General features: G+C 43.3%; 1 protein-coding gene across 1 annotated transcript in view; it reads right to left on the minus strand.

Annotated features, from left to right (window-relative positions):
• Positions 1 to 21,539, minus strand: part of LOC309547984 (transient receptor potential cation channel subfamily V member 1-like) — a 278,758-nt gene that overhangs the window by 91,898 nt on the left and 165,321 nt on the right. The window contains exon 11 of the mRNA XM_082247975.1: positions 20,352 to 20,733. Coding sequence (XP_082104101.1) covers positions 20,352 to 20,733 — 382 coding nt within the window. The remainder of the gene's footprint in view (positions 1 to 20,351; positions 20,734 to 21,539) is intronic.

Here is a 21,539-nt window from a genome sequence, read left to right on the forward strand (position 1 = left end):
CATGTAACCACAGAGACATACGATCCTAAATAGCAGGATCGTATGATCTCTGCAGTTACACCAGGGAGAATGACAGGCGGCTTTGTTTACATAAGCCGCCTGCCTTTCTCCCTCTGCAGCGGACGATCGCGAGTGACCAGCGGACATCCAAGCCGCCGGTCACTCGCGCTGGAGTGTCTGAGAATGAGTGGGGCGGGAGCGCGCCTCTGGCGGCGCGCAATCGCCCCCTATTGGCTCGCGGGCTAGTGACGTATATATACGTCACTTTGCCCAGAGGGGCGGCGGGCGGCAAGCGGTTAAAAATTGTCAATGTTGACTGAGAGAGTGAAGTTCCACTTTAAAGTATATATATCAATTTAAAAGTATATTTAGCCTGTAGGCCCACTTTTGATCTATGCATTGAAGTAACATACATTTTTCTTCACATTATCACAATGCATTATAACATAAAGTACTCTTTGTGATACTATTCATTTAGAATGGCACACAGTGCACAAGCACAGTAGGTGAAGTATAGCAAGTGCCAGTTTCCCTATAGTGCAGCACAACACACATGCATGCAGGTCTGGTTTTACTTCCACTGCTGTACTTTTGATGAATAGGCTGCCTCAACACAACACACAAATATGCAAAATACTGCACTTTACAATGTATGAAGTCACTTACCATTATGGAACTGTATATAGTGTAAATGGGGCCTTAATATTCTGATTTGCACAGCTGGCCATGTAATGTGTGGACTATGAGGGGTTAGGAGCAGATTAAATGTCAAGCAGTATGTGCTTTCCACACGTTTTAGAAACCCTACCGTTTAATAAATCAATTCATAAAAGTAGCCTTATTATATGTTAACATTTTTGGTTGAATATACGTTTATATGCATTTTCTTCAAAACAAAAAACTTAAATAATTCTAAATTTTAGCAAATATGTTTTAAAGCAGTTCAGTTTTTAAAAAGCTGGAAGCTTCTACTGGTAAAAAATCATATCTTATTATTAACTGATGACTTTCATGAGCTGAAGTGCTAATAGATGTCCCCAGAATGGCAGTTTTCTGCTCTGTACATATTCTTCTTTATGATTAATGTATATTCGCAATAACACATGACCCTAAGGCCTTGTTCACACAGGGCTTATAAAAGTGTACACCTGTGGAGGGCCATGTTTACCCACATAGGGATGCAAAGGTGTTCTGTGCGTCTCCATGCAGACAGTCCCAGGGGGTATTTGGGGCCATGCATCAACACCCACATGGATGACGGATTGGGAGTGGTGTCTGTGTCCGTGCAGCTGCTACGTTCCAATTGACTTTAACATGACTGCCTGCACTTTCCTCTTCCCTACTTTCCTCCACAAATAGCTTTAAATGCCGTTTTCTTATCACCCCTATAATGTTTTGGTTGAGGCTGACATCTCTGCAGAGGCCTGTGCCATGTCCATGCTCCAGATCCCCAAAGACATCTTACAGTGCCTTGAAAGTTCACTATTACAAGTGTGTGTGTGTATGTGTTTATATAAAGTATGCTGTTCCAAAATATATTAGAATTAGAAGGTGCAGAAATAAAACCTTAGGTAAGGTAAATCACGATAATGGAAACTTAGATTTGGGGAGTGACGCAAAATTGAAAGTACAATGTTTATGGCATATCTGAGGTAAGCTTTAACTCCATAGGTGCCCAAGATTGCAATTAATATACCTAACTATTTAAAGTAATAATCCATTTGATATACTACAAGGGGTGACAATTTAATTCCCAGAATAGAGTTTGGGTCTTTTCCTCCAAATTGATTCCCGTAACCTTTTCAGAATTTCCAAGTAGCAATGTTGGTTGACAGTTGTACCATGTTCTATGAACTCATAGAGAACCATCCCCTTGTGATGAAAAAAAAAAACACACCAGTATGAGCATACAAGGGTTCCCACTGACTGCCTACTTCTTGAGTCCTCATAGATATCTTCCACTCATATCACCTATGCCATTCAAAAAACACTTGATTTTTTAATAGGATGTTTACCATAAGCCTATTGTAACAGAGCTAAAGTTTTACTAGCACTTTTTCTAATTTTTACGCAAAATGTGATGTTAATCTGCTGCTCCAAATTCCTGTTACTTATTTTTCACCAACAGCACAACACACATTTCTTCTATTTCTCCATAAAGATTGAGTCAACTGGTCTGTGAACCAGGTGAGTACACATTAGAACATACTTGAGTGTGAATGGCTGTGTGACTCACCACCATAGTGCTACACCGTGGGTTTTCCGGAAACGAAATTGTCATATTTTGTATATTATTTTGTACAAATTTTTCACTTTCAAGCTATTAGTGCTTTTCTTATATTAAAACATGAGATACAACTTATGTAAGCTGTTTATTTGCACATACATTAAGTATTTGAAGGTCTAATTAAATTGTTGAAAGGTGTTTATGTATTTCCTTGACTATGGCTTAACAAGCTTATGGGTATGTTACCTTATTCTGATATTAACAGCATGTTTAATTATCTATTGTAAGCTGAGACACAAATTAATGCAGTGATGTAATCCTTAAAGTAGAACTGCAGGCATAACTTTTGTTTTCATTTAGCATAGAGTAAGGGAGAGTTATGACCCCTGTAAAGCTTATTTTTTTCATCTGTATCTCGTTGGAGATTTCCCCTCATTGCCTGTCCCATAGCCAAAACAGGAAGTGAAAGAATGTCCCTCTAAAATGTGAAAAAACCCTGGGTACCACTAGGGTCCCCGTTGGAAGATTTCCCCTCTATTACTATTTTGGCAACAACCCAATGGAGCATGAAAAAGAGATGGGCTCATTGCTGAGCTACTTCTTCTATCACTGTCCAGTCTCAACCTGGGCACAGAGAAACCTGGCTATATAATTCTAGCTGTCAGACTAAGGACATCTAGTGGCATAAAAAGTACTACAGGGTAAATCTCTGGTTTGAAGCAAAATGTTGTAGTAAAAACTTGTTTTGTAATACTATTTTTTTAATGTACGATTTATTTTAATCTTGTTATTTTTGACTGGAGTTCTGCCTAATGTTGTCACCTTTATTTCTATAAATATGTCCAGTTAGAATATGCTTTACTGTCATTTTCTGCTCTTCAAACCTATGTCATCATTCCGAATTAAAAAATTCTTCCTATTGTTGGAAGTTCTTGCTCCCATTTGCTTCTATTTAATGCACCGGTATTTTACAGGAAAGTATATAACGTAGGAGGTCTACCTACTATACTTCCCTCGATTGAAATCCACTGTGGGAAAACTGGAAACAAAGGGAGGTGTACAGTTAGTCCAGTTTTGATACAGCTTCAAAAATAAACTTACAGAAACTGTCTTTATATGTCCTGTAAATCTTAGGGGGCTATTTAAATTTTTTTTTTCACACAATACAACTTTCACCCAGAATTCACACATTTTTACAATTGAATCCGGTTGTAAAAATGTGTGAAACTTGGGTAAAAATGTTGTAAATCTTCTGTGAAAACATATACAAATCGACCTCCATGAACACAATTCCCTATATTGTTAAAGAAAGGCCTGGGGCAATCTGAATCAAACGTCTACTTACTGGTCATCTTGTGTGAACCATTTACTGTTCTTTTCTGATCTTCTGAGTAGGATTTGACCAGGTGTATCATATATTATTCACAAGTGTGTGTTTTCGGATAAATCAGTTCAAATTAATCTAACACTGTTTTAGCACAGTTCATTACCAATAAGACCACAAGAGCAGAGTAGAGATGTATAACAAAGGAAAAGTCAGCATTCTTTAAGGACATGTGCCTGGTATACCCAAATATAGAAACCCCTTTTTTTTTTTTCTCCAACATTAATTAGTGAAGTTAGCTAGTGAAGCAGTATTTGGATAAAGCTATGCGCCCATCCTCACAATGGTCATATTTATTGGTGTTAAAGCCCAATTCCAGGAAAATAAAATCCATCCTTTAATCTAAGGGCAGATGGTTAAGGAGTAAATACTTGACTTTGTATATATATTGTAAAACCAAACTCTGGATATGGGGATTTAAATGTGCCTAAATATTAACAATAGAGAGCACAGATAACAAAAATATAACATTTATTAAAATTGCAAACAATATAATATATACAGTGGGTACGGAAAGTATTCAGACCCCCTTAAATTTTTCACTCTTTGTTATATTGCAGCCATTTGCTAAAATCATTTAAGTTCATTCTTCTTCCTCATGAATGTACACATAGCACCCCATACTGACAGAAAAACACAGAATTGTTGACATTGTTGCAGATTTATTAAAAAAGAAAAACTGAAATATCACATGGTCCTAAGTATTCAGACCCTTTGCTGTGACACTCCTATATTTAACTCAGGTGCTTTCCATTTCTTCTGATCATCCCTGAGATGGTTCTACACCTTCATTTGAGTCCAGCTGTGTTTGATTATACTGATTGGACTTGATTAGGAAAGCCACGCACCTGTCTATATAAGACCTTCTAGATCACAATGCATGTCAGAGCAAATGAGAATCATGAGGTCAAAGGAACTGCCTGAAGAGCTCAGAGACAGAATTGTGGCAAGGCACAGATCTGGCCAAGGTTACAAAAAGATTTCTGCTGCACTTAAGGTTCCTAAGAGCACAGTGGCCTCCATAATCCTCAAATGGAAGACATTTGGGACGACCAGAACCCTTCCTAGAGCTGGCCGTCCAGCCAAACTGAGCTATCGGGGGAGAAGAGCCTTGGTGAGAGAGGTAAAGAAGAACCCAAAGATCACTGTGGCTGAGCTCCAGAGATGCAGTCAGGAGATGGGAGAAAGTTGTAGAAAGTCAACCATCACTGCAGCCCTCCACCAGTCGGGGCTTTATGGTAGAGTGGACCGACGGAAGCCTCTCCTCAGTGTAAGACACATGAAAGCCCGCATGGAGTTTGCTAAAAAACACCTGAAGGACTCCAAGATGGTGAGAAATAAGATTCTCTGGTCTGATGAGACCAAAATAGAACTTTTTGGCCTTAATTCTAAGCGGTATCTGTGGAGAAAACCAGGCACTGCTCATCACCTGTCCAATACAGTCCCAACAGTGAAGCATGGTGGTGGCAGCATCATGCTGTGGGGGTGTTTTTCAGCTGCAGGGACAGGACGACTGGTTGCAATCGAGGGAAAGATGAATGCGGCCAAGTACAGGGATATCCTGGACAAAAACCTTCTCCAGAGTGCCCTGGACCTCAGACTGGGCAGAAGGTTTACCTTCCAACAAGACAATGACCCTAAGCACACAGCTAAAATAACGAAGGAGTGGCTTCACAACAACTCCGTGACTGTTCTTGAATGGCCCAGCCAGAGCCCTGACTTAAACCCAATTGAGCATCTCTGGAGAGACCTAAAAATGGCTGTCCACCAACGTTTACCATCCAACCTGACAGAACTGGAGAGGATCAGCAAGGAGGAATGGCAGAAGATCCCCAAATCCAGGTGTGAAAGACTTGTTGCATCTTTCCCAAAAAGACTTCTGGCTGTATTAGATCAAAAGGGGGCTTCTACTAAATACTGAGCAAAGGGTCTGAATACTTAGGACCATGTGATATTTCAGTTTTTCTTTTTTAATAAATCTGCAACAATGTCAACAATTCTGTGTTTTTCTGTCAGTATGGGGTGCTATGTGTACATTCATGAGGAAGAAGAATGAACTTAAATTATTTTAGCAAATGGCTGCAATATAACAAAGAGTGAAAAATTTAAGGGGGTCTGAATACTTTCCGTACCCACTGTATATACATGCAATTCCTCTAATCATAATACTTTCACAATGTATATCTAAAATGCATCACATATCCTGCTTGTGGATCGATGCGTTTCGCAGAGATAGCTTCTTCAGGATCCAGTTTATATATATATATATATATATATATATATATATATATATGTCAGGCAAAGTAGCAGTGTCTCATATACTCTAAGATAAACAACAATACATATCAGTATACATTATACATAACCCTTCAAATAAAAATATAACCGAATAATTCATTAATACATCAATGCATCATACCAAAGAGAAAAGGCAAAAGGAAAATAGCAAATTTTTAATGGCCAATGGCTCCTGCTGCTGTCATTCACAGCCAGTAAGCCAATGAGGAGAGAGTGGGGCGGGGCCGAGTTACGTTCCGTGTCTAGCACCACCCCCGTGTCCTCTTGTGCTGCCCTGACCCTGGGAACTTTCCAGCCCATCTGACACTCTAGGTTCAGACATAGTGTATACCCCTTTAAATGAATCACAGACACAATGTAAACTGAGTTCAACAGATTTTCTGTATTAACCAAGCAACAAAAGATATATAAGAGCGTCAGTCAGCCAAACCCTGGGATAACACCCAAAACTGGTTGAATTAAACATTCAGCAGTCTGGTATGTACAAATAGCAATCAGACAGTGATTGATAATAATAATACTCACATGTACGGGGCAATAACAGGCACTTAATAATTGAGTGGTCAAAGTGACTTAAGTGGGTTATGCTGTTACTAAAAGGGAAAAGGGACGACCTATTGGGGCTCTAATCCTAATGACCGATTGAGCTGTATAGGAACCAGTCGCACTTCCCTACAGTTGCAGGAAATGAGAAGTAGTCCAAATGTTGGGCCTGAAGTCTGTCTTCACCGGCAGTTTTGGTGCTGAAAGTTGTAAAACGGAATCCTCATAAGAATAATAAAAGGTTCAATAAGCAGCAGGGGAATGATGGGTATGACAAAGTGGCAGATATCTTGGCAATTCAGGTTATGTTGTCTGCATGCAGTGTCCATTGGTTGTATGTTACTGACAAGCAGGGGAGGGTTTGGGCATGAGCCCGCTCACCAGATCCTGAAGACAGATAGCACTCACACAGGAAGCGATGCACGGTCTGTACACAATTCAGCAGGGAGCTGGATGCGGTGGATCGGTAAGATGTGGACTCAGCAGCCTGAGCCGGTGTAACGTGAGAATTACCTACCGAGGGAGAAAAACCTACCCTCGTCACTTCCGGCCAGAAACAGCTGAGCAGCGCCGCAGTGCGCATGCTCAGAGCCCCCGATACGTAATGGAGCAGGTGAGGATCAGACTAGTGCGCATGCGCACTAGTATGAAATTATCACGGTGTCCGTGATAAAAACATACAGACGCGGCGGTTAAATTAAAACAGCTGGGCTGCACTATCAGTCATCTCCGTTCCTCTCCCTGTCACTACCCTGATCTTGGCTAGTAAATATAAAAGCGGCTCTCGGCTCCGTGATTTATCTTTTCATACAGCCGCCGCCGCTTTTATATTTACTAGCCCAGATTAGGGAAGAGACAGGGACAGGAGCGGTGATGACTCGTATTGCAGGCCAGCTGTTTTAATGAAACCGCCGCATTAAACACACTGCCGTGCAACCGGAAGTGACGAGGGTAGGTTTTTCTCACGGGTAGGTAATTCTCACGGAACACCGGCACCTGCTGTGCAGTCAGGAAGAGACACAGGGGGTTCTCAGTGTTGTGTTGCACCGCAGGTCCTCCGGGGGAGGAACAGCGGTGACTCCCTGAGCCTGGTAGGCCGCGATCTCAGCAGCTGGGCAGCGGAACTGGTGCTCATTCAATGGATCCCAGGAAGAAGAGAGTGCAGGCCTGCTGGGAAAATTATTTTATAGCTTCTCCTATGATTCCCCATATCGGTGGGTGGCTTGTTGGAAGGTGCAGTCTGAAAAGGGTTCAGCAATTCAGAAATGGCTGCACAAGGGACTACAAATCCCACAATGCTTTCCTTCATGGCTTAGAAGTGTGATGCAGATGATCTGAGTCCAGCACTAGAGGGAAACAGGAGTAGCCTATAGGGATGAAAATAAACTCATATGTGCGTATGCACATAGCTCCGGAGCAAGCCTGCTTAAGTGCCCCCATTGCAAGAGGCTTAAGTTGGGCATTTGGCAGGGAGGAGGACCCAGGACCGCTGGCGGGGGACCCAAGAAGAAGAGGATCGGGGCTGCTCTTTGAAAACCATAGCACAGAGCAGGTAAGTATAACAGGTTTGTTATTTAAAAAAATATATATTTCCTTTAGAATCACTTTATTGTTGACTGTGTCCCCATTAGGAATATTTCCTCTTATTGCCAGTACCTGAGACAAGACAGGAAATAGTCTGAAATTCCAAAACTGATGGGAAATCTCACCTCTGAAAGTTGTCACTGGAGCAGGAAGTTTTCCCTTAAAATCCTGTGTCAGCATGAACTATAAAGAAGATAAGGATATGCTTATCTTCCTTTGCTCCCTCACTGTGTAACCTATGGGTGCTCAGTGTTGTAGCATACAGAAAGCTGGACTCTCTTTTAAGAAAACGATACACATATTATTTGGATTTAGATCCACAAGTACAGGCCTGTCTAACATTTTTATTTTATATTTTATTTAGTCTCTTCTCTTGTTATTAGCATCAAATACACAACTGTGGTTTTGTGTTTTTTTCTGCAGTAAAGAGAATGTAGTGAAAGTCTGAGAAAGTTACAGAAGAGCTGACCACATATTTGTTGAGGGGAAAAACATCTAATATTTACCACCAAATCATGTGACCGCCAACAGTAATTGTGGTTGCTAAGTGCCTTTTAAGGTCCTGCAATCAATTCAGCAGGGAGATGGAGTGGAAATGTTTTTTCTTCTGTTAAATCAAAATAATATTAGTGGCTAAAGCATGTGACTATGAAACAAAAGAGAAGAGCTCAGCTGACATGGATGGCAGAAGATATTAGATTACCAGACTTGACAACCAGAGAATCGGAATATAAAGTGAAAAACTGCCTCTTCACTCCAGAAAAAAATCATGGCTTCATCCCTCTGTGCCTGTACAGTTCATTTAGGTATATGTTATGCCTTATTTTAAAAGTACTTTAGAATGTGAGCATCTATGCAATTCTCTGTCTATTATCATCTCCAGACCAGGACTTCAGGACAGTGCCCTCCAGCAAAAATCTATCAGTAATATTTTCCAGGCCCTCAGCTCAGTGAGGCCCAAACTACAATTTCTTGCCTCACTATTTCCAAGGGGGCAGCAGGAGAACTGGAACCCTCCCTGGATAGGAAAGAACACGCTGGAAAGGCCTCCCAAACAGTTATCACCTCTGTAGCCACTTTTCGGATGCCTCCTTCCAGGGACTGGCTGAGTCATAATAAATATTCATACTGGGTATTTGACCCTCCCTGCCCTATATTCTGAAAGCCTCTTCCAGAAGCAGGTGAGAAGAATCAAACACCCAGCTTACGAAACCCTGACCAGACAGAAACAGTGGATCAGTGCTCCATTGATTACAGTGAAGCCAAAAACTATCAGCTAAATTACAGGAGGGCACTAAACATACAAAATAGTAAGGACAAAAACATTTGAAGAGCTCAGCGGCAGGTTACCAGAAAAAGAAAAAAAAAAAAACATTCACTAATAGAGGGAGCGCTAGAACAAAAGATAAAAGGGTTCAAATTCATGTTTTTTTTGTTTTCAATGTGTCAGAGAGGCAAAGAAAGAGGCTCCCTCTTAAAGAGCAAATTTACCTGTTCAAAAAATGCAAAGGTGAATAAACTCCAAACATCCTAACCACACTTTGGACCCACTGAACATAATGCCCATGGAATGCTACACCAGCAGCATGGTGCATCACAGCCACTATGTGCAGCAGGGACAACAGCGGTGGCCATGGAGGTGGCTTTTAAGGTTTCTGTGTCATGGTCCTCAACTCTTCTTGTGAGTGTTTTCACTCCTCCCTTACATTTCCTATGATATAAAATAAAGATCTAAAATATAAAAAAAAAAAAATTTTTTGCCAATACCTGACTTTATGTTCTTTTGGCTAGATCGATACACTTTCATATGTGAATAGCCAAATATTTTATCAGGGCTTTATTGTAAGTTTATTCAAGTTAAACATTGTTTACATTGCATCTTGCTCCTTTGTCACTCAACTTTGCTGCATTTGTCTGTACAGAGTTGGTGATTATAGCAGTTAGTCATACCTTGGTGACATCAGCCTCAGTAGAAAAGCCATTCATGTAGACAAGCCTGAAACTGCAGCAGTTTGGGCATCAGTTAACTACCAGCAATCTGAAACTTCTAGTGGGCAGGACAAGGTAACTGAACCATATCGCAGGTGGTATGTACATTACAACTTGGGGGAAGGGGGTGGGGGTCAGTAGACAGCATACAGTTGTGCTCAAAAGTTTGCATTCCCTGACAGAAATCATGAAATTTTGGCATTGATATTGAAAATATGACTGATCATGCCAAAAAAATTGTCTTTTATTTAAAGTGTTACTAAACACAAAACAGTAAAATCTGTCTGTAGATGCAGAATAGCATGCTTGTTATACTCACTCTGTAACTTAAGTGATTAATCCTCTGAATTGTGTTAAAAGGCTGTGTGATCCTGTATGAACAGATCCTCACCTCCTGCACATTCACTCTGGACAAATCCAGATAAGTGTAGTTCAGCTGCACATGCTCAGTTTGGTCTCTATTTCTGGAGAAAACATTTCCTGGTTTTAGCTGAGCTATTCAGGTCACATGACAATGACTTCACACATTTGGGCGTGTATACAGATCCTAAATGACAGCCCAGTCCCTCCCTCCTCCAAGCAATTAAAAAAGAACACAGTGGGTGGGATTTCACATCTTGATTGATGGATGATCCGCCTCCCATAAAGGCATGAGGACACAGGCTGTAGTGGATCTCAAGAGGCAGTGATCCCATAAATGAGAGAACACCACTGCACATGTTTTTGCAGTGTTTTTTTTTTTTTTTGACCTCTCAACAGCATCAGTTACAGCCTGCAGATTTGCATATTGAGGGAATAGATATTTCTAAACTTTTAAAATAAATGTATTTCCCAGTTTCCAAATCCATAAATAATACAGATCATGCCAACATTTTTTTTCATATTTGTGATCCTTTCTCTTCTTCTGTGTCTTTCCTGTTTTTCTCTCTCTCTCTGTCATCCTCATCCCACCTGACAACCCACTGCAACCTTGCTAACACCCCACCCCCTGCCATCCTCATCTTTATCACACTTGGCACCCCACTGCAACCTTCCTAACACACTACCCCCTGTCATCCTCATCACACCTGGCAACCCACTGATACCTTGCTAACACTCCACCCCCTGTCATCCTCATGTTCATCACAACTAACACCCCACTGTAACCTTGCTAACCGCCCACCCACTGTCATCCTTATGTTCATCACACTTGGCACCCCACTGACACCTTGCTAACAATCCACCCACTGCCATCTTCATCACACCTGGCACACCACTGCCAGTTTGCTAACACCCCACCCCCTGTCATCCTCATCCCTCCTATAGCCCACTGCCAGCTTCCAAACACCTGCATTGAGAAAGCATCTTATTTCAATGTTGAGAGGACAAGGGTCTCTTCCCCACAAATGTGTGGTGGCGGGTAACGTGGTCTGTGGACGGGGGCATAGTCAAATATGGAATACTATGTTAACAAAAAAGATGCCACCCCAAGTGAATGATTAAGTGTTACTAAACCCACAACAGTAAAATCAGCCTGTTTATGCAGTAAAGCATGCTTGTTATACCCCTCAGTGTGGAACCTAAGGGGTTAATCATCTGCATTGTGTAAAAAGGGTGTTCAATCCTGTCTTGTCTGATCCTCTCCTTCCACTGACTCCAAAAAAATATTCTCAGAGTCTATAGAGTCAGGCTGTTCAGTTTGGTGTGTATTGCTAGTTTTTTTTTTTCTTGAGGGTACGTGTGATCAGTACAGGCCCAATCATCACTGTCCAGACATGTTCAGACAGAGGATTAGGGTCCTTGAGGCCTGATAGACAATGGTGGGAGAAATGAAAACTCCTCCTACAAGTTATCAGCACTCACTGATACAAGTCACAAGATTGCTCTAATTGCTATATACAGCTGATGAAAAAAGGTATTTATCAGTTTATATTTACTAAAATAAAAGCAATTTCCATGTTCTGTATACTGTGGGAGGCCAGATATAGTGAATGCAGGATCTGGGCTTAGTAACACTTTAAGGATAGGGATCATATGAAGCCATTTAAATTATCACAAAGTTGTTTGGCTCCTTTTTAAATCATGATTACAGAAATCACCCAAATGGCCCTGATCAAAAGTTTACATACCCTGAAATGTTTGGTCTTTGTAGAAACACACACGGTGACACCCACACAGGTTAAAATGGCAATTAAAGCTTAATTTCCCACATCTGTCGCTTTTTTTAAATTGCAGTTAGTGTCTGTGTATAGATAGTCAATGTGTTTATTAGCTCTTATGTGGATGCACTAAGCAGGCTAGATACTGAGCCATGGGGAGCAGAAAATAAAATTTCAAAAGACCCACGTAACAAGGTGATGGAACTATAAAGATGAAAAAGAATATAAAAGGATATCCAAAGCCTTGAATATGCCAGTCAGTGCTGTTCAATCACTTTTTAAAAAGTGGAAAATGTAGTGATCTCCAAGCCAAGGTCAGGTAGACCAAGAAAGATTGCAGCCACAACTGCCAGAAGAATTGTTCAGGATAACACAGATAACCTCAGGAGAAATACAGGCTGCTCTGGAAAAAGATGGTGTTGTTGTTTTAAGGGGCACAATATGAAGATACTTGAACAAAAATTAGCTGCATTAGCAAGTTGCCAGAAAAATGGATTTTTGTAAAATCTTACCGTAAAATCCTTTTCTCTTAAGCTCATTGACAGACGTAGTCCTCATTGATTAATAACAACTCGGGTTATACTGCCCTCTACAGGAGTAGGACTAGACAGGAAAGAAAACGTTCTGGCCACACCCTAGGGGCAGTCCCAGAGGGTATATCCTCTCACTTCCTGCTACAGCAAATCAGTTATGTCACAAAGCAGTGTTTAGAGAATTTAACCCAACCCAACTCAAAACCAGAGGGGCGGGTACTACGTCTGTCAATGAACTTAAGAGAAAAGGATTTTACAGTAAGATTTTACAAAAATCCATTTTTCTCTGTCGCTCATTGACAGACGTAGTCCTCGTTGATTAATAACAACTCGGGACGTCCCAAAGCAGTACCACAAATGAGGGGTGGGATAACAGAAATCAAAATCCAGAAGGCCCAACCGTAGCATCAAGGACTCATCGAGCAAAAAGATGAGACCTAAGTGAAAAACCCAACAAACCCTTGAGGTAGACCAACAGTCTCCTCAGATTGCGGCCTGCAGAACCTTGCGGCCAAAAGAGGCATCTGACGATGCCATCACATCAACTTTATAAAATTATGTAAAGGTATGAACCGATGATCAAGTCATCGCCTTGAAAACCTGGATCGCTGACGCCTGATGGCGGAAGACCCAGGAAACACTAGGCGCCCGAGTAGAGTGCGCCTTAACAGGGAACGGAGGATTCCGACCCTTAATAGAATAAGCCTGTACCACCGTCTGACTGGTCCATCTAGATATGGTCGCGGCAGACACAGGCAACCCCCTTCTAGGGCTATCCGTGATCACAAAAAGTGAGTCCGTCTTACGAAACAAGTTCGTAGTAGTCAAGTGTACCCTGATTGTCTGAACCCCATCCAAGGAGTGTAATGCAAACTCCCAAGGATGGCTAGTCTTAGGACAAGGAAGGATGGATTCGGAAGAAGAACCACCTTATCCCTATGAACCACCAGATATGGGGAACGACAAGATAATGCGGCCAGTTCTGACACCCTGCGTGCAGAAGTAATGGCCACCAAGAAGGCCACCTTCTGGGATAATGTAAGCAAGGGAATCTCCCTAAAATCTTCAAAGAGAAGTTTCTGAAGAACCGACCACACTAATTTAAGATCCCAGGCGGTAAGGGTGCACGCACTGGCGGAGCCAGATGTCGCACCCCCTGGATGAAATTCCGCACCAAGGAATGATTAGCCAAAGGTTTCTGAAAGAAGATTGCTAACGCTGAAACCTGACCCTTGATAGTGCTCAAGGACAGTTTCTGCTCAACCCCTTGTTGCAGACAGACCAAGATTCGGGTCACCGAATAGGTATGTGGGGGAAATCCAAGAGATTCACACCACGCAATATAAGACTTCCATGTGCTGGAAGTCGCTTTCCTTGCTTTAACTAGAGGTAGGAATAACTGAAGCTGACACTCCCTTGTCCTTCAGTACCTGGGTCTCAATGGCCAGGCCATTAAGCCAGCGATTGTAAAGCAAGATGGAAGATCGGTCCCTGAGACCGCAAATCCTCCCTGAGAGGAAATCTCCAAGGAGCGTCCGCGACTAGCCTCACCAAGTCGGCGTACCAGGCTCGACGAGGTCAGTCCGGAATTTCCAGAATAACTGGAATTCCCTCCATCTCTATCCTGCGAAGAAGTTCCCGCAGTAACTTGAGAGGATGGAAGGCATGCCGTAGCTGATACTGCCCCCACGGGGCGATCAGCGTTTCTGCTGCGTCCGCTAGAGGATCGCGGGTGCGAGCTACAAACCTCCGCACCTTCCTGTTGAGCCAAGGTGCCAACAGATCCACATCCGGGGTGCCCCAATGAAGGGACAGCTAGTGAAAAACCTCTGGATGAAGAGGCCATACCCCTTGATCCAGAATCTGACGGCTGAAATAATCTGCCTGCCGATTTCCCACCCCCGGAGTGAACACTGCGGGGAGATCCGGAACAAACCGTTCCGTCCAACGAAAGATGCTAGTCGTTTCGATGGCCACCAGGACACTCTAAGTGCCCCTTTCTTGTCACGACCGTGGCATTGTGCGATTGGATCCGAATCGGGCTGCTCTAGAGCTGCTTGTCCAGTAAATCAGACAAAATCTGATCGCTCTCAGTTCCGATACCCTTATTGGTAACCTGGATACTATCGGAAGGAATGACTTCCCCTGGTTGAGCATCGGAGACTCCCTGGTCCACTCGCTCAACCAGATCCGATTGTCCAGGGAATCGGAATTCTGATTCCATTAGAAAAGAATCTCCTTCAGGAGAATTCGGGTATGAGACTGGGTATACGGTACTGCCTCTAAGAAGGCCACCATCAGTCCCAGCCAATTGACGGACAGCAACATCCGAATCGTTGACTGAACCTTCTGGAGTTTCTCCGCAAGGAGAAACTCTCTTGCCCAGGATGTATCCAACATTAGGCCCAGATAGTTCAGTCTCCTGGTGGGAACCAGGGATGATCTTTGGGAAAGCGAAGAAAACGCTGATGTCCTGCGATGATGGGGATATACAGATAGGCATCCTAAATGTCTATGGACGCCAGGAAATCCCCCTGATGCAGGGAGGCCACCACTGTTCGGATGGACTCCATCTTTCCCCAAGTCCAGAAATTGGACGCACCTTGCCCTCTTTCCTGGGCATTGTGAACAGGTTCGAATAGAACCCCTGAAACCGTTCAATGTTAGAAGGGAAGAATCGCACCGGTGGAAGTGATCGAAAACTCGATCCTGTATCCTGACCGTATGACCTCGCGAACCCCTTAGTCCGGGGTTCTGGCAAGCCATGGATCCGGAAACCGGTGAAGACATCCCCCCCACCCCAGAGATGGGTAGGGGCGCATCAGGCTGTATTCTTCAGGCTTGGCTGAGCCGGACTTTTTTGTTTAGCCGACCAGCGCCCTTTGAAAACCCTCTGAAGGGGGTTTGGAGGGTTTCGCCTTATCGCCCGCCCTCGCGGAACGAACAAACTCTTTATGAGCAGAAAAGGAAGGTCCTCGTTAGTTACGAGGTCCTTTTATCCTAACAGTCTGTGGCAAGACCGTGCTCTTGCCCCTAGTGAGATCCTTTATAATCTCAACTAAACTAAATGGCAACCACTGGCCTAAGGGTTGACCCTATCAGGGAAAAAATGACGCGGGATTCCGCTTCCACTTTTTCGATCCACCGGATCCCTAAAGGATGCAGCGTCCTCCAACGGGATAACGGTGGCTTTATTTGGAAATTGGTGAGTCCACTACAGGTGGTACCGTCTATCCTTTAAAGAGGGATTCCTCAAACGGATAGCGCCTAGCCATGCGTTTGGAAATAGCAGGGGTTCGTTTCAAAACGACCCCATTTGGGTAAAGTAAAATCCTTCGCCCTTTTTGGTAGGCTAACAAGTACCAAAAAGGAATCTCAGTCTCAGCTACCTCTGCCGGTGTAACCTCAAGACTAAAGGTTTCCCGGACGGACACAACTAGTGCATCCACCACTCTAGTGCTATGGCGGAGGCAGAAACGTTCTCCTCACTGCTGAGGAGACCTTACCTGAGACAACAGCCCCATAAGAAGGACCTGCAGCTGCATTGATCAGCTACGAACCCGTAAAAAACTTTTTTTTTTTTTCTTTTTTTTTTGTAATCCCCCAGCTCCGAACCCGTATCTGAAGTATCAGATAAAAAATAGGGGTAGGCGGGGGTCGCTTCTTGACCCCCGTCCCTGACAGGCCACCTCCACCCGGGATACCAAAGACTCCAAAACTGCCGAAAATGCATCAAAACAAGTGGGGTACTGGAGGGTCCTGCGGCCACCTTGAGGGGATCAGGTGGGGATACATATGCGGCAGGGTCAATGATTATACAAGACATTTGCCAGCGACAAAAAAAAAATGACAAAGTAAAAAACTTTTTTTTTTTTTCTTTTTTTTTTGTAATCCCCCAGCTCCGAACCCGTATCTGAAGTATCAGATAAAAAATAGGGGTAGGCGGGGGTCGCTTCTTGACCCCCCGTCCCTGACAGGCCACCTCCACCCGGGATACCAAAGACTCCAAAACTGCCGAAAATGCATCAAAACAAGTGGGGTACTGGAGGGTCCTGCGGCCACCTTGAGGGGATCAGGTGGGGATACATATGCGGCAGGGTCAATGATTATACAAGACATTTGCCAGCGACAAAAAAAAAAATGACAAAGTAAAAAACTTTTTTTTTTTCTTTTTTTTTTTGTAATCCCCCAGCGCAACAGCGCCCCTCAGTGTTACCTGCCTTTTTGGACCCCACAGGGAGAGAGAGAGACCCCAAGGCTCATCCCTGATGCACAGAAGTTTTCTATCAGCCTGCTCAGTGCTGTCCTGTTACAGACAGGAAGTCTTTGGCCCTTTTTCCTGGGTAAAGGAGGCGGCTCCGCCCCTTAACACGCCTTCTGGCGCCTCCCCCTGGCTCCACTAGGTGTTTGGTCACCTCAAACATGGCCGCCCCCATGCTGGAGACACGAGGCTACGCCAACATGGCGACCTCGTGTGATCTGCAAGACAATGGCGACGGCCTGTTAAGATAGCGGCGGCTAGCAGCGGCCTGCGGGATGCTGTATTCGGCCTAGCGGCCTGCGGGAGTGCATCGGCCCCACAAACTTCACCCTGAATGGTGATAAGCCTGGCCGACGGTACAGGACCCTGGTGGGCCGTATGCGGTCCGTGGGTCGTCGGGAGATGCCACAAAACAGTGCTGTGCAGCCCGTGGAAGCTGGAGGAATGGCGATCTGGACTGCAGTACTCAGGCATAGGCATCAGCCTGTGTACCTCTGACAGGTAGGATACCTTTTACTTCATTAGTAACGCCCCTTTTAGTGCTGCCACTGACTTCAGTCATCCTTACAGACTTACAATGACTTTAGATCGTCAGCTCCCAAACCAAGCCTCCTGGTTATTTTTCACAAAAATCACACTAAAATTGGGGGATCTGTGACTTATTATAGGATAGAGGGGAGATCCATCCTACCATCCCAGAGAGGGGCCCGCGTCCACCACAAACCCGACAGGGGGAGAGGGGGAACATACTACTCACCATACCGGAACCAGGCGGGCGCCAACTCCTGACAGAACCCCTCTCCACCGGGGTGGGGGGGCTGTCGACCAATATGGATGCCGTGACTCTGTTGGTCATTGGCGTCCAGGCGAGACGTTTAACTCGCAGGGTCAGTCCCTGTCCAGTGGGACTATGTCGTGGCCGACCCAGCGCGGAGCTATGGCCTGCACGCGCTCGTAGGCTGAACTGGGGTGACCACTGGATCTCAACATCCAGCCCGTCGCCCAGTTCCAGCTTACTTGCTTGAAGATCTCACAGGAAACTGGAGAAAAGAGCTGTCTAAAAAATCTTTCTAAGAAAAAAATCCTGCCAGGACCGAAGATCCCAGCAAGGCATCTAGGTCCTTACTCCTAACTAGACAGAAAAAAAACTGATTTGCTGTAGCAGGAAGTGAGAGGATATACCCTCTGGGACTGCCCCTAGGGTGTGGCCAGAACGTTTTCTTTCCTGTCTAGTCCTACTCCTGTAGAGGGCAGTATAACCCGAGTTGTTATTAATCAACGAGGACTACGTCTGTCAATGAGCGACAGAGAAAGAAGCTTTTACTGCGCCAATGCCACAGAAGCCCGATTACAATATGCCCAACAACACCTTGAAATGCCTCTGCTTCTGGCACACTGTAATCTGGAGTAATCTGGGGTGACAAAACCAAAATAGAGCTTTATGGTCACAACCATAAATTCCATGTTTGGAGAGGGGTCAACAATGCCTATATTGGCTGCAGGCAAAAGCAGAGATTACACGGGCACCCCACATCTTTCTGAACTCAGTTCTAGATGAGAATAAATGAGTTTAGTAATGTACAGAGTGACAAGCCTCAATTCCTAATATTATTTTAACATTGCTGATCTACAAGCAACCAGGATATACAATGAAGAAATATCTGAGACAAGTAAAATAAAAAGGAAAGTCCTTTATTGTTTAACATTTTTTTCTTGCATCACTGTCAATCTTTTATTTTGAAATACATCAATGCTGTATTTTCCACTTGCATCAGTAATGTAAAATGATCATGTTAGCAGAAAAATGACCAAGCTATTTGGACAATTAGGTTTTAACCACTTTAACCCACCCACCATGCATATACTGCGGCACTCAGCCGCTGCTGGGCAAAGCGACGTATCCCTACGTCGCTCGCTCAGCCGCCTGTGGGGGGCGAGCACACGCAGGCGCGCTCCCGCCCCCGCTCATTCCCTGGGGAGCTAGCGCGTGTGACCGGCAGCTCAGATGGCCGCCGGTCACTGACGATCTCCTGCAGCAGAGGGAAAAAGACAGACGGCTGATGTAAACACGGCCGTCTGTCATTCTCCCATAGATTATCACAGAGGCTATGCGATCCTGCTATATAGGATCGCATGTCTCTGTGATGATCTAACAAGTCACGCCCCCTGACAGTTAGAATCATGCCCCTAGGGTAACACTTAACCCCTTGATCACCAATAAAGTTAACCCCTTCCCTGCCAGTGTCATTTTGACAGTAACAGTGCATATTTATAGCACTGATTACTGTAGTAATGTCACTGGTACCCCCAAAAGTGTCACTTAGGGGTCCAATCTGTCTGCCGCAATGTTGCAGTCCCACAATTTAAAAAAAAAAAAAAAAAAAAAAAAAAAAAAAAAAAAAAAATCGCAGATCGCCGATATTACTAGTTAAAAAAAAAAAAAAAAAACATAAAAATGACATAAATCTTTCCCGTAGTTAGTAAACGCAATATTATATATTAAATATATTACATATTTTTTTGGAGAATTTCATATACCAAAATTCATATTGTTATTTTTTCAAAATTGTCGCTTTTTTTGTTTATAGCGCAAAAAATAAAAATCGCACAGGTGATCAAATACCACCAAAAGAAAGGACGTCAATTTTGTTTGGGTACAGCGTCGCACGACCACGCAATTGTCCGTTAAAGTCATGCAGTGCCGAATCGCAAAATAGGGCCTGGTCTTTGAGCAGCCAAATCTTCCGGGGCTTAAGTGGTTAAGATTTTCTTTTAGATTCATTCTTAATGGTGCCCCCACATATCTAAAAACGCAGTGTGCTTACGGGTGCGGAACCGCCAGGAAAATTTTGCACCATGTGATATCCCTGCCACTAAGTTTTAAAAATGATGCAGGTAAAAAACAAAAATGTGCATTCATAATTTTTTTGTACTATGAGCCTGGAAAGCAATGCAACTGCAATCAGCAGCTTTCGGGTGCCATGCAGGACTCCTGCATGGCTTGTCAGTGTATACATCTGCTCGTACCTCGTATGGGCAGGCAGTTACAATGAACTACCTAGAGTGCTCAACAGTGCCCTGGTAGTTGAGAACTACAAGCTGACGGCTGCAAAGGCTATTGGTACTTGTAGTTTCCCATTCACAGAGCTCTGTAAATGAATGACAATGCTGTGTCTTTTTTTTTTTAAATAGTAACAGCCAGCTGGGGGAGATGATCTCCTTGTTGCTATCACTAGATGCAGTGGATCAGGGAGAGGGAACATGTTACATGTTTCATGCTAAAAACAGGTGCAACACATTCCCAAAGGAGAACTTATCCTTTAATTAATAAAAATCAATATAATTAAAAACCATGAGAGTAATGAAATTCAGTTTCTCTGTATTTCTCTATTACCTCATGATCATAGCAGCACCTACAGCAGAATCCACATCCTTTCCATACACTACAGGGAAAGAAAAAGCTCTTTCCAACTCCTGCTGTAACACTGCATTTCGTGCCAAGGCACTGCCACTTCCAATAATGCGTTTAATCCCAGCGTCCCTCAGTCTCTGGGATGGCAGCATGGAATTAATGTTATCAATAAGCCCGCGGCATAGTGCTCTAGTGACATGACCTAGTGACAGGCTGGCAGGTGAGATGTTTGACACAGAAGCCACTCTGTCTGGAGAATGCCGCTCACCAAATAAAGTTGGACAGATCTGAAGTTGGGTCTCATGTTCAGATAAAGCAGCATTGATCAGCTTGGAATATATGGTGGAATCCGATGTTTCCAGACCTGTAGAAGGTAAAAAAAAAAAAAAAAAGATAATGAAATATTGTCTATCAATGTTTTATTCCTTCATCAGGATAAAATTTGTAAAGGTATGTTGTGAATTGTGTTAAAAGAGTTAGTCAGGTCACTAGTCCATCCAATTCAATCAACCATAAATATAAAAAAAACAAAAAAAAAAACGGGCACAAATACAAAACCCCCATATATACTATCCTATACACACAGTTGATCCAGAGGAAGGAGGCAAGAAAACCCCAATAAAGCAGGATCCAATTTGTTCCAGTGGGGAAAATGTTTCTTCCTGATCCTCCATGAGACAATAGGATATTCCCTGGATCAACTACTTCTGTAATTTTTACCTCTAAATATTAATATCCAGTTATATTTTGTGCTTTTAGGAATGCATCCAGCTCTTTTTTAAAGCAATCTACTGAGCTGGTTAGAACCAGCTCAAGGGAATCTATTCCACATTTTCTCAGCTCTTATTGTGAAGAAACCTTTCCGTATAAAAAGGTTAACCACTTTGCCTCCAAACGTAAATAGTGCCCCTTTGTCCTCTGTAATGACCTGAAAGTGAATAACTCAACACCAAGCTCACTATATGACCACTTATGTATTTATACACGTTGATCACATCCCCCTTAATTTCCTTTTCCCGAGAGAAAATAAATAAATTTCCTCTCATCTTTCCTCATAGTTGGGCTTCCATGCCTCTTATCAGTTTGGTTGCCCTTCTCTGCTCTTTCTCCAGTTCCCAATATCCTTTTTGTGAACTGGTGCCCAAAACTGAACTGCATATTCTAAATGAG

This window comes from Pelophylax lessonae (assembly GCF_965119305.1).
Source record: "Pelophylax lessonae genome assembly, chromosome: 2".
NCBI lineage: Eukaryota > Metazoa > Chordata > Amphibia > Anura > Ranidae > Pelophylax > Pelophylax lessonae.